Source organism: Acanthaster planci, linkage group LG06, assembly GCF_054643075.1.
Source record: "Acanthaster planci isolate LZ-2023a linkage group LG06, COTS_SCS, whole genome shotgun sequence".
NCBI classification, from domain to species: domain Eukaryota; kingdom Metazoa; phylum Echinodermata; class Asteroidea; order Valvatida; family Acanthasteridae; genus Acanthaster; species Acanthaster planci.
The window spans coordinates 17131120-17149663 of NC_141782.1; the positions used below are offsets into that span (position 1 = coordinate 17131120).

The following is an 18544-nucleotide window of genomic DNA, read 5'->3' on the forward strand; positions in this document are numbered from 1 at the left end:
CCTCCATGAAACCTTTAACACTTCAGAAGTTAATGGTACTGAAAGACTTTAAACTGACTAAACAGCCAAGACTTTCCTACATATAGTTTTTTCTCTCCTCAACACAAACACCTTTACCCCTCCGGGCCCCCCCCCACGAAGTTGAAACTATTATCAATGTTAACAGCCTGACCAAATGCTTTTCATGGCTAGACAGACTGAGGTGGGATTTTCCCTAGAGTCTCCCACGCACAATAGTGGTGACTGTATAAAGTGCTTGCATTCTGAACTCCACCTATGAACAAAGATGCAGCCTGTGTACAGGAACTTTAAAATTCAACTGGATCACTTTGTCTCAGTAACTGGCATTCATGTACTTCAGCATCACTAATGTTCTATGAATTAATACATCATAAGCAGGCTCTTTTCAAGGTTTTTTCCTTAATTTGTGGCCAGTCTTTATCTGGCTTGATTAAGCATGGGTTTCTTTCAAATCGTGATTTAGTATAAAAATCCTTTTTCATGGTCAACTTCAGAAAATGAAAAAATAACAGAGTTTTGAAAAAGCATGCCACCTTTGCAATTACACCGGCTCCATATTCTCGGTTTTTTTTGTGCGTGGTTTTTTTTTTTGCTTTCTGATTTGAGCAATTCGATACTTCAGATGTGGGAAATAAAAGACATATAAACACGACAGATAAAAACACTGGTGAGCTCTGCAAAAGAATATGCTTTAAGTTTTTTTCATGAAAACCTCCTTTGAATGACAAATACTGTTATAATCAGGATTCTGCATGATAAATGAAGAGGAATTTCAAATGTCCATAGTGTCATAGTTCAAACCAAACTTTACTGTCTTTCATTTCATTTTCTTTGGAATGACGTTTGAGGCTTTTATCCTTCTTGCTTTAATTTATAAGCATTCATTTGTGATTTTGCATTTTCGCTTCCATGTATAAGGCCAAATAAAAAATTTGTTGTGTTTCCTATTACACTGAAAAATAAATTAGGGTGGTTGATTGGGTAAAAAATTTTATTTACTCTAAATCTTTATAGCCCAAAAAATTAGGGTCGGATGATGATCTGTATTTTTTTTGGGGGGGGCGCATATATTTGTAGCACTAAGTCAGTGTCAGATTAATACTGTACATGCGCATGTCAATGTCACATACATCAGCACTGTGATTGCGTAGGAAAGCAGTTGGTTATTGAAACAGAAACACACAAGAGCCGTCCATCTCATGCAAAACCAAAATAATTCAAACAATACAATGTAGAGGACGATGTACACAAAATTAGGCTCGGGCAAGGCACCAGAAGTTTTTATATTTATTGATTTGTCAAATAAAAAGATATAGGTTCCCCATGATTTTCTAGGTTGGGTGGGGTAACCGGAAACACAGCTATTTTTTTGTTTGGCCTAAGTAAACCTTGAAATTTTGATAAATAAAACTGATAGCATATATATAAAGACCCAACACATTTTACAGTCAAGGTGCTTAAAATTCATTTGATATTGCGATCACCGATTTCCCTCGTGGTCATGGCCACACTGAATCAACAGTGACACAAAATTATTACTGAACACTTTCCCCTGATGCAATTCCTCTTTTCCCACACATACTATCAACGTAACACTACAGATTGAAAACCTATTCCGTTGAATCTGTTACACTTGTAGAGTCATCATGGTTTGTACTTCATCACATCAACAAAAGCTCCCATAAATGTCATAGCACATCCGCAACCAAGCAACAAGTACACTTGTGTATGCAGCGTTGCCCGGTTGCTATGTACACACCTGTGGTGGTGTGCACACTAAACCTCTCAAGCTGGTAGGAGTTTTGATTGTCTTGCCAGCTCAGTGGCTCCACTGTATACAGGACTGTACAATATCCCCCTGGCTCGCCCTTACAGAACCTGTGACTCTGACCCAAACTAATCCCTGTGTTATGTAAATTACACCATGGATGACAATAGGATCTGACAGTGGTACCACACAACACATAGCTAGGAAATGTGGGGATGTTATTTGCACGCAACGGGATACAATACTTAAAAGTACTGGCCCCTATGAGGAGTTTATGTCTCAGCCATCAATGGTTTTTTGGGGGGGAGGGGTTTGTATTGACAAATGTCCAGTTAGGGGTAAACTACAAAGTCACTGTTTGCTTTGAGCCACTGCGGTAACAAACTTGATCCCTACACTGAGACTGAAGCTTTTTTGTCAAAGAACTCCAGTGGAGGTAGGATTTGCTCTGAGCGGTTCAATTCATCTCAAAGGTGAAAACAGAATAGAACCCACAACAAGAAAATCTCCATGGAAACAAGGCTCTGTGTCAAGCACATAGCCGGGGTTTAGTTTGCCTACTGCAAGTTGGAATTTTCCTTCTGTTGAAATTGAAAATGAAGTGATGAAATCAAGAGTAAGACAGCAGTTAATTTCAGAAAATTTTGGGGAAAACAGTATAAAAAGCAACGCTTTTGTCATTTGTTTTCCTAGTCCTCAATTTGCATTTATAATCAAATTACCATCCTGAGAATCTTCCTATCAGTGTCTTGATTTTGCTCTCATTAAACTAACAAGCCCCTTGCATACTCCACTGTTGCATCCACTAACTGTACTTCTGCTGCATGTCTGCAAGACTACGTCAGATAAATCTGTGAAGTTCTTGAGGAAACTCCACAATTTTCAAGTCCAAACAATTGACGCTCCAATCAAAGTTTGGCCACATAAAACATTTTCCTACCGAAGAAATGATGAAAGCGGAAGCCTTTTTTTTTCACATATTTCAAAGAATCAAACATATCAAACAGATTTTTCCCATGATGCCTACATTCATGTTTGGCGGAGGTTACAGAAATATCACCCCCTGGGTTGGAGTAAGATTTCAAATCAAAATGTACAATTACCAGAGTACTTTTAGAGAGGGTAGTATTTATTATTTGGTATACTAGTAGCATCATGGGATTATATTCAACATTTGGTGAATTATTCTTTTGTTTTGTACTAATGCTCAGCCTTAGTTTTACTAAGCACTAGTGTGTAAAAATTGCACCACGGATGTAGACAGAGCAGACATTATAAACTGAAAAGGCTACCTAAGTTGAAAAAGGTTTCTGAAATTCGATAAATTTTCAGGATCAAACTTACATACTATACTTGATTTATCAAGATTCTGTGGAAGGCAAGTGGGAGGTTAGGACTATTCATTTTTACATTCCTTTGAGAAAAATATTTGGGCATCTAATCACGAACATATGCATATCAAAGAGAGTTTTGCCAGAATTAATCCTGTAATTCACGAGGCAGAACAATAAACCGAAAAAAAAATTAGAAAACTTGATAACATTACCCCTGAATAAAAATAACCCTTCTCCCCAGATCAATTCAGCAAATGCTCATCATATTAATAATGGAGTTAAGTCAACATATTTCCTTTTTTCCCTGGTACCCCTCATGTCAGTCTATGCTTGACCCCCGGTGACAAACCATCTGTTCAAAGATTCCCCTGATCAAGGGCTGCAGTAAAATAAAAACTGTTGACAAGCCTCCTTCAACACAACCACAACAGAAGCAGGCATTATTGCTCCTGCATACGACCTGGCCATATACTGACATGTACATGTATTGACTTCCAGACTGAAAGTACACAGCTAAATATTTACAATGCCTGGGGTGTAAAATTTCAAGTGGCCCAAGGGCAGGAGACGTCAGAGGGCATTTTGTCCAAGAAAAAATCATCACTTGCGCCCTTTAAAATATTCTTCAGTTGCTTGCTAAAGTTAGCTAGGGATACCCAATTTGGTACCCTCTGCGTCTACACCCACAATAAACATGTCTGCCATTCCCACAACCTTACACAATTATTTCCATGTCAGACATGTCATGCAATTAGTCCGCAACCAAACTCTGCCGAGTATAAATCTCTGTTTGTACCCTAGCAACACTGTCCTGAGCCAGCGGTTTACACAAATGAATGCTCTTCAGCAAGTCTGGGTTTGGCCTCATTAATCATTGAATGCTATCTGCCCATGTTGCATGAAAGTATGGTATGTAGCCCAACCTTTGATAGCCGAGGAGATATCATGCGCATAAACATTTACTAGTAAATGCAGGGAAGCAGATGTATTTTCACGTGAGTGGCGGTCCACTGAACTCAGACACTACAAGCAAGAGATGCTGGAAGTTAAGGAACCATGTGACAAAAACATTTCAGTAAAATCCTTGAAATTGCACCTCTGTGTTACAATTAACCTTTTTGAAAGATTTTTATCTCCCGGTCTTTTTTGGTTTTAATGCTAATATGAATTTACACATTCATGACAAAGCTGTAATGTTACCTCAGTGTTGCCTTGATTTGTGCACCACAGATCACCGGTAGTCAATGTTTTTATACTTTGTTATCAAGGATTTCCATTTCCTTTGGCCATTTATCATTGCATTTTTAAGTAGATGTACAGTATATATTGCAAGAAGCCAGCGAGTAACTTTTCCTCAGACACGTTTTCAAAGCAAATTTGGAGTTCAAAATTTGAACATGAAAATATACAAACTGAATGGTGTCCTCCTAATTTATACATGTATCACACTCACAGCGTCCTCACTTGTCAGGAAAAGATTGGTCAATTTTGAATGTCTAAATAAGTCAACTTAACAGTTCACTCATTTCAAATAGTTTTCATACCTTGCATGCAGAAGAGTTTAAACATGCACAAAAAGTGATTCTAAGAAAAATCATTGCATTGGCACTTTAACAACTATTCACTTTCTGTTTGAGACGTTAATTCTATCTCTGCAAGTACTGGGAAGGAAGGGACATTACATGTAATATTACCATGTGAGACAAACACCACTTGACACAGAAAAACTAGCAATAGTTTCCCAAATCTCTGTAACGTACACCTGTTTCCACCCAACTTTGAAAAAAAGTCAAATTTTTACATGTTAGAAGTAGCAGAAAAGGAGCTTACTCAATTTCACAAGAGTAAAGTTCTCCTTTTACATGTAAGCCCAGTAGTGGTGTCAGTGTATTAACCTCATTATGGGTCAATGAAGTTTACGTGTATTTGCTTTGCAAATTTCTCTCTATTTTGTACTGAAATTTTGCGAACAAGGTGGTCAAAAGCTGTTGTGGCAAACGTCCATCCCAATCACATTTTATTTTAATGTTCTGCCTTGTTCACAGCTGCAGGGTTTGCAGTCAGATACCTCAGACGTTATTATTTGCAATATTGAAAAACCAATCCCTATGACACACGCCTGTAGACATCCGTTAATTGATTAACCTTTTTGCATGAAAAAGTTCTGCTTTATTACTCTGCAGCTACTGTCAATTAGTACTAGTAGGTAACTTTGTGTGAACACTAACATCTGAAGATCTTTACTTTTGGCAAAACATTACAGCCACTCTATGAAAATGCATATAGAGGTAAATGTTAGCTTCATACATCATAAAACGTAGGCACTTTTCCTTCTTCCTCTCTTAAGTTTTTCATGTCCAGTAGAGTTCACATCCCATGAAGTGCATAAAACAAGGTGCAATCCATTGATGAAGGAGTACAATTTGTCACTTCACTCTTTGTCAACAACTACTGAGTGCGTTTTAATCTAAAAACTGTTCAGTAATTTGCTTTGACTTGGTCTTTGAAGTATTCCTTACAATACATAAAACATGAGATAAAAAATACTAGCAACTTTAAAAATGTTCAGTTTGAGGTTTTTGGACACTTGTTAAGGACAGAGAAATCATTTGTGCAAAAAAATGAATTCAGGATAGTGATATTTATGAAGAAAACACATCAATTAATGAGAAGACAAAAAAAGGACAAGCCTTTCCTCAAAAAGTAAATTTTGTGAAATTTTTAGAAGGATAATTAAAATTTAAAAAAATTAAGGTCCTTCAAAACTTGGAACCTTTCCCCAAAACAACCGACTCAATACTCTACAAAACATTAAATCTGATCTAAGCCAACTTAGACCCTGTATGTCATTTACAACGTACATTCCATTCATACATAAAGCACTTGAAGCTGTCAAGATTTCAAGGCAAGATCCAGGATACAAACTGATAATTGGCTTTGTCAATAACACCCATGTGCATTTATATACAACCCTTTTAACAATATCACCAACAGGTGTAGAATCAAAGTTCATGTGGAACACAAAATTGAAGGATATGGTGCACACAGACTGCAACTGTACTGATTCCAGGATAACCAATCAATCATTCATTCATTTGTGCACCGTTGGAAATAAAAATACTGTTAAAAGTGTTGACTTACCAGTAGGAGTAATCAAATGTGAACTGAAACAGACAGAAAAAAAGACAGAATTACTTCAGTAGGTTTAGAGAGATTTATTCCAATAGGCAATAAATCAGAAACAAGTCCACTTCGTAACAAATTCTAGTAACTGACAAAATGATTTCATCTGCAGCGACACAGTAAGGATTTGGGGGTTCACGATAAAGTGGGAGGGGGGCTGTCTGGATGTTGGACATACACATGTACATAACTGTGATCACATCAAGTGGAAGGTGGGCAACTGACCCTCACGCCCCCCCTTAGCCACACTGCTGCTCATCTGATAATTTGATAATGCAATATCCTTCTTAGTTAGATATATGTGTATTGATTTTTATTCAGGCTTAAAATGTCACTTTTATTTCTGAAAAAATATCTATGAATTTCCTGTTTAAAATCTTGCACAAAACTGCACATGATTTGACAAATTTGAAACAGCCGCCAAAGTTTCAGTGAAATACACATTTTGCTGCAAAACTATACATGTACATGTGCACTTTTATAAGGTGCTGGCATCCTCTTTTCTCGTCAGCTACCAAAGATTATAGATTGGAAAAACATCTTCAGCATTTCATGCAAATCTGCTAATTCCGAGCAGAAATTAAGCTGCGTTGTATTTCCCAGAGTGTGCAATGCTCAAGGGAAAAGGACCTGTTGGTTTGTGATTTGCATGAAACATTGGAAATCAAAAGTACTCACTGTTTTGGGTTCTTCACCTGATGAAGCAAATTCCAAGTTGGCACAGGGGAAGAGTAGCATGCAAAATAAGACAAGAAAATGAAAATTACAAAACATTTCCATTAAATGTACTTTATTTCAACTTGGGATTCGTGTTCACGTTCAGATGTCATTCATCATTGGGACATGATGGTCTATAATACTGGTTTGCATATATTTTATTTTCATAATTTGCTAAATGGAGGCATTCTATTTTTCCAGCGATTCCATTAACACGTACATGTACATGTGATAATTTGTCAACTTCATCATAGAATGACACAATCAGGGGTGGGAATGGATGAAAAAGACATATTCCCGAAATGACTAACAAGAAGGTTTGATCGTGGCCTCACAGCTGTGTATGGTCAATATTTGCTTGACGGCACCCCTTAAAATACTCATTTCTTGAGTTCTGTACTCAGTTAACTCTTAAATTGATGCAAGAGAGGACAGTAATAACGAGAATCGCTTGATTGAAAAGACCGGCCTCAAACACCAAAAAGGAATCTAATTACATTTTTCTATCCAGTTTTTCCTTTTATAACGGTTTGACAAATTAACCAAAACACACACAGTTGATAAGTAAAGTGTCCTCCTAGTGTGAACAAACTCAGTTTGCCATGCTCAATTATTAACTTAAAGCACAGACAACAAAGTAAATAATGTGTAGAGGTGAGATTATGTAACAATCGTGCCAAACCTCTACATCCTCTGTACATATCCCAATGAAAGCAGGACAATCCTGATTGACTGAATAAACTCTAAGCAGCCAACAACATGGGGCAGGACCAATCAATACTATTCTAACTGTCAATAGGATGCATTTCACATACTGTGAGGTTCTGTCCCTTGTCTGACGAATATTATTGTATGTAGTGCTGTGTGATGTGTATTCATGTACATGTCCTCATGCTCAAGTGAATGCCATTGAGTTTGTATGCAAGCACAGGCTTGAATAGTCCAAGGAGATTGAGTGTGCCCTCATCTATCACACAGCAACAAAGTCTTGGAGTTCTGAAAAAATGGTGATGTGGTAGAAGTGTCTAGGCCCATTATTAAGGGGGTACATAGTTCCCCCCCCCCCCGGCGGGCAGCTGGTCCATCTATGCGCTAAAAACCATCATCATCAATATTACCACAAACGTCAAATTGCAATGTACCCCCCCAACTGGTGCTGTGGCTCCCACCTGCTAATGTTTAACTTTGTAAACGACTGTGTGAATGTACTTGTCATTTTGAGTGGTCAATAGTTTCAGCCGAAACTAATACGATGCCAAGAACGAGTGTAACAAGGAATGCTACAGTATGTACGTAAAATACTCTGTTGTGACTTGCTAACATGGATGCACTCCAGCAGCCGATTTCACAAAACTTTACGCAATGACGTAACTCCACTTAAGCCACATTTTATGGCCTAAGTTGCGCACCAAATTAAGACCGATTTCACAAAACTTACTCATTGCGTAAGCCCGCGACTTACGCAACAACTTATGAGGTAAGTTTAATACGCAGTCATTTTTAGGTGGCGTAAGTGGTGCAAATTGAAGCAAAAGGGAACGGTTTGACTTGCTTATTGGGTCCAGTTCAGCCTTGCCATTGCTGAAATTATTAGGGATTGAACGAACAACTTTGTTCCAGAAGGTAATAATAAACTTGTTTGGCTGTGAGAAAACTGCCAAACTTTTTGCCCAGTTCTAGACGAAGAAACGACAAAAACATTTCAAAATGGCGGGCGGATGTGATTCAACGACTGTTTAATGACTGCTGTTAGATTGGAAAAGAACAGCCATCGTAAAAGGCATTTTTGTCCTCATCCAAGAAATTTAATATTATTAAAATGTGGCGCATCTACGCAACTTTTGGAAAAATCGAACGTAATCATATTGTGCAGCTACGGCATAAATACGGCATGTGACACAAGGCTTACACATGGTTCAAAGTTATGCTGGGTTTTGTGAAATCGTCTGCTGAAGTTCAAGAGAGCGCACATTCAATGGTGGGGGAATAATTTTCAAAGTAGGGGGCCAGTGGTGCGACCATCAGCCATTAATACGCCCATCCATGCAGTCCCACTCCATTAAAGGACCTGCAAAAAATGGGGGGGGGGGAGGGGCATGCCCCTCCAGTCAAAAAGTGGGGGCCACTGGCTCCCCTACTTCCATCACCAGTGGGCCCAAGTGTGCTGCCACTGCAGTAGGGGCAGTGAAATTTTCATTTTTTTGAATCAAAACTGGGAAAATTCAATTTATTGGTAATAAATCTGCATTCTAAAACCTTATTTCAGCAATGTTATGAAAAAACGGAAGGCAGGTCATCAATAGGCCCAACAACAAGAGCCAAGAAATCACTTTTGTTTCCATTTACTGATCCATCCTATTTTTATGGCCTGACTACAACATTTACATATATGTATATCGACGGGTTCAAAAAAGAAGTTTACTTGCGTCATCACAAAAGGCTTAAATCTCAATATTTTCATGTCAAAACTATTTTTAGCATTAATAGCTGTTTGTGTTGGTTTTCGTACAATCAATTTTTCACAATTTTCCCCCAATGCCATCCAGAAATTTTGGACATATGGCAAGTACATGCATAATCAAATACATGTATTTAAATATTTTATCAAATGGAAGATTAACTTTTTAAATACTGAATTATTCGAAATGACTCAGCCCTACTGCAATAAAAAATCCACTCAGAATTAGTGTATTTATACACATTGGAATTCAGTTTATTCTGACACTCAGAAAAAAAAGACTTTGCCGTCAGCCTCAAACCTCATCCCCACAAAGAATCTTACCATCAAGACTGTGCAATTTTGTAGTTGCTCCTTTCATTTCTACGACAAGTTTAGCCCCTCTGTCCTTTTCCCTGTAAAATAAAATAAACATCAACATCAACATCTTTTATTTTTGAACCTTCTGCTTTTCAATTTCAAAGTTCATTTAGATTTCAAACACATTTACATTAGTCTGGGATGGTGTTGGTGTTGGCAACAGAAGTATCCTTCAAAACCACGATCTATCCAAAACAAATTGTTGATATCTTTGAAAAAGCGACACTTCTAGAAAAACATTCTTTTTGTGAAGTTCTCAGGATTCGTCAGCCAAAAACTAAAATAACGGTGAAGAACAATACTAAGAAATTTGAATATTAACCAAATGTTGTTCCATACAAGCTGACAAAAATCATCAGAGAATGCAAGCTACGTTTACGTCATGTTGGGAATTCTTCACGAGTCAGTAATACCATTAGTGAAGTATTTTTCGTGGTAGTTGTGTTTTGGTCACTCAAAAACAGTTTCATCAATTTTCAATAGAATAAAAGTTGTGTAGGTGTAAATGTTCGGATCTACACCATTTTCAAGAAATAACACAAAAAGTTTTCTACATACCTTGTGTTGAAGGGCCGCACTCGAACTGCCACCTTCACACTAAGAATAAAAAAGTAAACATAATACATTTACTTGATATCACATGTTTCAAATGCTCAGACAAGTATATGAACATTGGGACATGTGATGTATCCAAGTCTCAAGTCAGGGACGAGGGGACAAAATGGAATTTTTGCTAAAACAAAAGGGAAAGAGTTTCACATACGGACAACACTTGATGTCCCCTGCACAAACCTATGACACCTGTCTAAAAAATCCAAGTGCTTTCTCGGTAAATGTTTCAGAATCTTCCCAGCTAAGTTTCAATTTTTAGGACATGTAACTTTTTCACAATTGTTACAAAATTTTAAGGGAAAATCAGCATTGTCAGTATGTGGACCTCTTTCCAACAAATGTCCTTATTTTTGTAGAAAAATTACCCTCCCCCCATGCAACTGACTGGGTCCTAGCCAACTAAAATGAGAGAATTTGGTTTTGGAGATTTTTCAATGCCCTTGCTGGCACTGAAGGAAAGAGTCCGCATATGTCTTTTTATGTCCCATGGTCTTAAAACCACAGGTCAAACAATAGTAATAGATGCACATCAGTTTGGACAGATTTTTTGGAGCTTGTATGACAGAGAAAGTGGATTTTTTTTACTGCTTAAGTGAAGTAACTGCTTAAAGTTTAAACTGGGCTGCATTAAAACCCATAGTGTTACAAACCCATAAAGAAAGTTGTAAAAAGGTTGCAAATCACATGCAGTAGTGACTTACAGTTCTGCAAGTAACGTGCCCCCCCCCCCAGCTGGTGCTGAGGGCCCCTAATGCCCCAAACTGGTGTCCGGCCCCTGTCTTATAGCCACCCATGATTGCGTTTCTATGAATCTGGATATTCTTAAGTTCTAGAGAGGTCAAATCTTTACAGACATGATAGAGGCAAAGGAAATGGCGGTGCTGAGAATACTTACGATTCTCCCCCACTCGACATCCTGCTGGTCTCTGTGTTCCTCCAGGACCAAGGAGTAAACAGGTACCTGTGAGTGTGATCCCTCAGCCGGTAAAATTACCACCAGGAACCGCACACAAGACCGAGTGCCGTAGCAGTAAAACACTCGAATTTTTGCAGTTGTTGACTGACTGAACCGCTAACTGTTGTTGGACAAGGAACAGGTGTTTATGCAAGTCGCAACAAGTGCACTCGCATGGCACGGCAACCTCGTTTAACTGCGGAAATTCCGGAAATTCAGAGCCCGATCAGTAACTTTTCGCAACACATTGTAGCAGAAAGTCACTGTCCTCGCTTATTTCAGTCACACTCGCAATGACGACACAAATTCCAAAAGAATTTATTGTTAATTGCCAGCATTCCTTTTCATCAGTCGCCGACAGTGTTCTCGCTTCCCAGGCAACTGGCTGACAAGGATGACGTCACTAAGTCAGTATTAAGACAAGCGCACAGGCGATAGCACGGAAGCGAGTGAATAGCGCCCTCGTTTTGCTTTTAAATCCTAATATTTTCATACGGACCACGTCCCTTCCCAGAATAAGACACAAAACCAGTTTTAAAGTAACAAAAAATCAGTGTCAAATGTAGCCCTAGTCATGACTTCCCCCCCCCCTATACTGCATTGATTTATGGACTTTATAGGCCCTAGGGAATGCACGCACGGCTGCTTTTAACTACTATCCTGTTTCGTGATAAAGTACAGAGGGAAACATAGACATGACAATAATTGTACAAGACAGCGGAGACCACGAACGCAGCGAGAGACCCAACTAACGTCAAAATGATTGGCAATGAGATGTTGAAAAAAGTTTGGATATTACGGGCTTTCGAGTAGGACTGTATTGCTCATGCACATTGATAAGAAGCAAAACAAGAGTACATGGTCAACGCCCCAACAAATTTGCTCTAAGATCAAACAACACTGCGACGACTTGAAGTATTTAGGTACGGAGTGTTATATGTAAGTGCTATATTTATGTTGGAATTAACGTGCCCCTTTAATACGACATTGATTTTATCAGAATGTGTTCTTCGAAAGAGGGCGCTAAAGTATGAGCCATCATCATCGCAGGGATTGGGATGAAGTACTTTTCTTCCCTGGTAAAACAGCTTCTTTATCATTGTATACTACGTCAAAAGTTAGGTTATCATCCAAGCGGCCCTCTTTGATGGGTTGGCCGGGTCGGAATTACAAAGGGAAGCCTAGGTTCTGTCTATAGAATGTTTAACCTAAGATGTGTTTATGCTATACAGTTCCCCATGGAATGGCGTCGAGTAAAGTGTAACACTATCACTTTGAATTAAACAACGCAGATATTTCTTACGGTTTCAAATTAAAGAAGTATTGATTGATTTGATTTTTGTACAATGTACAAGCTTGAGGGAGGATCATACTAAATCTAAACCTTGGTCAAAGGTAATGATGTATTGAGCACCTTCATTTCCCGTTTGTTTCCTATACAGATTATATAACGGTATTTATGGAACAGTTTACCCAGCTGGAAATTCCGCAACCTCAACTCGCAAACGAAGATTACAAACCCTGATCTGCTTCACACATTCAAATTCATGCCCTAACCCCTACCCTGTTTGCCACTCCGATTGCGTTTCTACAAAAGGACAGCCCGATGCATCCTACACACCAGAACCAATCCCAATCCCAACACACAGTAATATACCCACTCCCCGCGCCCGCGTGCATCTCATCTATTCAAACCACCTCAGTTTTGGTCCAGCTTCGAAGAATGCTGATGTCAACCATGGGAGAGCTAGCAATTTCACCAAGGGACGAGGGTCTGGGCGTTCTGTCCATAGCTTTTTGGAACAAAAGAAGGCAAAGGCTGGCTGGTCAAGCTGCATGTCACGCCAGTGGACATCAACCTCAAATGACCTGCCACAAGGACACTCTCAGAGGCATCAGTTAAAGCTGTTCACGTCGTCACTTTCTGCGCCCCGACCATACGTGGGGCACTTTTAGTCGGTCATCTCCCCCGCACACACTGAAGGACGGCTTCTAGGAAAGCCTTTATTACCGGCCCACAAGCCCCCGGGTCATGTGCCCAGGAATTCAGTTACATGAAAGTATAATTTGCGGTCGGGTATAATAAATTGAAAAACAGATTATCATTAGTAACATTGCCTGCTCGGCCCACCCGGAATATTGACACGCTGTGAAATGGCCCACTAGGTCAGAGTAATGTTGGCCTTGATGTGGATTTTGCCCTGCAAAGAGATCCAGCCATGAAGTTTTTTGACCTCTGATTGATGTACCAACGTATGGAGACTCAATATAATAGCATTCTCTAAATGTTCCTTAACTGGCATTAAAAATGTGAAAAGGGGAAAGTGTTGGTGTACAAAATGGGAAAGTATTTCTATGGAACATCCTGGGCTGGCGTAAACCTTAAGCTAAGTTGCTTCCTGAATAGCTGGCGAAGCTCAAATTTGTTTGACTTTAAGATGGTCATGAAAACAATTAATTAATCCTGCACTAAACTTCGTTAATAATGCATTAAGGCAAAATCAAAGGCAATTTTGCCTTTCAGAAACATTCTGCCAGGATTGAAATGTCAGGTACTCTAATTGTGGACAGGTCCATTTCTTGGGTGTGTATTTTGAATCTCACAAGTGGGGAAAGGGCGTGAACAAGGAGTTTGTAAAGGCAATTCTATCTGCGTCAGTTAACAACGACAATGAGGTAGTGACATCACACATCGTTGGAATTACACCATACAGGCATTGTTTGCTGTGACGTATTTAATTTTGAGGTAAAACTTTGACAAGGTAATGAGTAATTGCTCGACATTGCTATGAGAATAGACCGATTGCGCCCGCGAAATAAATCACGTGTGTGAATATCAACCACATAGCAGTCACGTTACGGTATAGTACCCAGCATGCACATCAGTAGCCTGAATATGGCACTACCACCGGCTTAAATTGTTGGTAAATGATACTTATGAAACATTTTGCTTTTTGGTGGACGCTGAGTTTGTTGATATTTAATACCCACTGTAGGTCACGTGACTTTAATAGCGAGGGCAATATTATCTACCCGACCTGAGGGGTAACCATACTATTCAGGGGCGGCTTCAGGATTTTCAGAAGGGGGGGGCGCAAACTTTCCATAGTCAAAATGCAAGCGCAAAATGTGAAGCCCTTTCACAATATAAAGCATTGGACTCTTTTTAGAATTCGTGGTTGTGATCTTGATCTTATAAACAGCTCCCATTGAACTTTGAAGGAACACTCAGCCAAGGAGAGGTGGACGGCTATTCATAAGCATCACGTTTAAAATGTTGTGCAGCCGGTTGGGGAAATGAGCATGGTCCGCCCCCTCTGAAGCTACCACCGCATGATGTCACCTACAACACTGCAACAAAACGAGAGTTCCGTTATACCAGGCAAGATATGGGACGGAGGGGTACCCCCCCTACCTGTCCAATCCCTATACACACTATAGACTATCACGGTTACCTAACACACACACCCAGAAGTCTGTAAAGAATTCCTGAGATTCCGATCAAACAATGACCAACACTCTCCGTCCCATATCTTGCTTCAAATGAGTTCCGTTACAGTCAAAGGAATTCGGCAGTGGTAGTCTTACATATGGGCGCGGCTGGATACTCATATAAAGTGCAGTTCTGAAGTAGGGAGGGGTGCGTTATTTACTCATTCAGGGGTCAATTGGATCAGCACTACCTGTACTAGCTATGGCACCCTATTCATTCCCGTTATGGTCCAGTTGATAGTTTGAGCTAAGAAACCAGGGCACGTACGCGGCATGCCAAATATAAACCGCGAAACAAATAGTTAGGGGTGTCGCTGCTCGCGCAGGGTATAACGAGGGGAATTGAGGCACCGCTGGCTGTTGGAATTATACACCAGCGGAGAGCGGCGGGCTCACCGCGCCGTGCCCCCCTCGCTACAGCACCTGCCGCGATCCGCCGATGACGTACGCGCTGCCCATCGCAGAGAGAGTTCAGTAAGTCAATTTAGCGAGCATCGGAGGCGAGATGTCTTAGACACGTGAATGCGACTTCTTATTTCTGTTTTCGTGATCTATTATTAGATATGCTTACCCTGCAGATGGGCAGATCGGATGACCCCATGAAAAAAAAAATTGAATCAGTAGGTGGGATAAGGGCGTTTCACCTTTTCTTGACGAATTTATTTGTGGCAGATGTGTCCCGCCCTGCTAATGCCATCGATCGATCCATAGCGAGCGCGAGTGTGTCGAACTTTAAGCTGGGTACAAGGGGGTAGAAAGCACTTGTGTGTCAAGGAACTTTTCGGTGACGTCACCCTAACGAGGACAGGAGTGAAATTTCGTCGACCCCCACCATGCATCATCAGGCAAAAACAATGTCACACTCACAGTGAGCAAAGCAGTAGGAATTTGGGGGGGGGGTAGATGTACCACTCTCCACAGAACGAACAAAATCACCCGACGTTACAGTCTTCTGACAACGGACAGAGCATACTGTTCGAAACGCTGAGTACCATCGGTTCTTTTCAGAACCCCACATACTCAAAAAAAGATGTTTCCATGGTGCTACGGCAAACCTTCAGTTGAGGAATTCGAAGAAGAAGGGTTGGAAATGGTAACACAAACCAACTTGATTTACAGAAATCAAGTATGAGGTCTTCAAATCCACAACAAAATGATTAAAACCCAACCTGTACACATTCAACGCAAGGTTTTGGCAAAGATTTTGAGGAAAGGTACTGGAAATGCCCGCTCAAAGACGGCGAGGCTGCGCCGCTTCCCCTACCATCACCCGATCTAGTCTATCAACGCATAAAATGATAAATTACTGCGCATGTGAACGTTATAGTTACTAACGGTCCCATCTGCGGGTCCACGGACAACTGCCCAGGTATTGAAAACCATTTAGTGACAGGTGACATGTACAGGGGCAGTATTTCAACTTGTATACCCATAGATAATAAAAAGTCGACAGTCCAAGTGACAAAAGAAAAGTAACGCAGATTGTAGCCTTGCCAATGCTTGGGACGGTCGGTATGGTTTCGACCTTAACTTAAGCCCGGTAACTCCGTGTTCTCGTCCATATCTCATCAATCAAGCCTGTCAGTTTGATGCACAAGTACACTCCGTCACGTCAGTCTTTCTGCCCCCATTATGCGTACCCCTTGTGGTATTCTTTTCCAAGGCAGCCCAGATTTCTTCTGTTGAGCCGTCCGTGGGGATTCTTTGCAAGATGACCCAATTTCGCTTCAAATTGTCCAAAGCATCATATCGGGCTGAAGCAAACAATCGAGAAGAGGTCAGACCAAAACTAGGTCATAGACGAGGTCTATCTAGTTGATCAAAAGATGTATTACCCATTGCACAGCCTTTATTTCACTTAAAATGCTTCTGTACTCATAAATTATCTTGTATGGTTTGCGTTCCAACTTTGTAAATGGCGCGAGCAAAGACAACCCCCCCCCGCGACTACGTGTTGCAACTGCTCAATGTCATTGCTTACCCAGAGTTCTGTCTAAAAAGACGACCGTTTATGACAAAGTTACGTTTGCCAAACAGTTCAGGTTACCAGTGTTAAACCCCGAGATTGCAGGAAAGGAATCCAATATGGCTTCCACACCACTCGATCGATAGCTGTACTTGGGTAAACCTTAAAACCCTTTAGTCGTATCATCGCAGCAGGAATGAAAGTCACGGTCTGCCTCACCATGAGTGAACAGGCCGGTCTTCGACCAAACCTGAGGTCACTCGCGGTAAATCTGAGTTGATTTTAACATGAGCGATGGGTGTCAGGACAATTGGGTAGGGTCTGTCGTGGTGTTATATAGGTGTTGCTCATTCACTGCAAGTTCTGGGGCAAGTAATACAGGTGGGCTAACCAAAGATTTGGATTGCGATAAAGTTTCGCACGTGAACCGATGAAAAGGGCTCCGTGACGGCTGTCACGGAGCCCTTTTCATCGGTTGGTGCCTAGGTGCATAATGGGGTAAAACAGCGGGGTGTTGATTGGTCTGCACGATTTACGGCTTGCTGGGTTAATAGTTGGAACATTCCTCCATGGTCGGAATGAGGATACAGTTAGACTCACTTTTCACCCCTAATAAGTTCTGATTCGTCTGCGGCCCGATGCTGGGTTTGCTTACCAACTCCAGTAACTCTTTGACAGCTGGGCGTAAATTTGTTTACCCCTTTCGTTTGCCCCAATGCATTGTGCGGCGCGGCAGCCCCAATTTACACGAAATGATGCTGTGAAATGTTCACAGTTGGGTGTTGATAATGTCCCGCGCATTTTAGGCTGTGGATTGCTCCGTGGGACTAGGTCTGGACACATGCATTGCCCCCACGTTATTCAAGACGGTGATATGGCATCACGTCCACCCACTTAGCACCCAAAACGCACACCCTTCTACAAGCAGTTGGGTACCGACCGAAATAGGCACTAGGTACTGGGCTAGATTTGATTTCACCGGGATACCTGCTGTTGTGAAAGCTGCCAGGTCTGGCTTTGAACAGCGGGAACAATGATCAGCACATTCTGTTGAACTTTTCCATTTTCTGACTCCTTCCCCTTGCGTACTGTTGATCGTATCAGTCAGTACCTTAACCATTAACATTTATTAAGACCCGTGGGAGAGTGAACCTATTTGGGAGTACAAATAACCTGTTTGTCCCAAAGAGTTATAAAGTAAAGTTGCATCAAAACAATCTTGAGTTCATGAAGCAAAAGAAACAAGCTACATACAATTGAGAGAGGAAAAACATCAGTTTCCAGATTTTTGTCAGATTTTTTGCCACCAAGAAGTATCCTCGCACACTGAGCTCCACTGTCAATAATTGTCACTGACACTGACAGGTATAAACCTGTTGAATATTATATGAAAACAAACATTTCTGTCAAAGGTATGTCTGAAACTTTGAAGGAAATTGGTGCCAATTTTGGTCTTTATTTCTAACAAATCGTATTTTCTTTAATATCGTATCCATTTATAACAGGCCACTGCCCGATCTGAACTTTCATCTTCCTAGGAATTAAAAAAAGACAGGCCAAATGCAAATGTTTAATTGAGCAAGACCTGCTGAATGATTGCTTGATACGAAAAAAATAGTTGACGTCGAAAGCCAATCGTACAAAAGTTATCAGGTGAATGGTCGGCACTGGGATTTTC

At 40.5% G+C, this 18544-nt stretch overlaps 1 protein-coding gene across 6 annotated transcripts in view; it reads right to left on the reverse strand.

Moving 5' to 3' along the window:
* LOC110982162 (kinesin-like protein KIF28) overlaps positions 1-11798 on the reverse strand; it is a 41763-nt gene extending 29965 nt beyond the window's left edge. For all 6 annotated transcript variants that reach the window (XM_022240408.2, XM_022240409.2, XM_022240402.2 and 3 more), the window contains exons 1-5: positions 11349-11798; positions 10400-10438; positions 9806-9876; positions 6985-7001; positions 6265-6287 (exon numbers count right to left, since the gene is read on the reverse strand). In XM_022240408.2, coding sequence (XP_022096100.1) covers positions 6265-6287; positions 6985-7001; positions 9806-9876; positions 10400-10438; positions 11349-11368 — 170 coding nt within the window. In that variant the 5' untranslated portion in view covers positions 11369-11798. The remainder of the gene's footprint in view (positions 1-6264; positions 6288-6984; positions 7002-9805; positions 9877-10399; positions 10439-11348) is intronic.
* Between the last annotated feature and the right edge of the window lie 6746 nt (positions 11799-18544).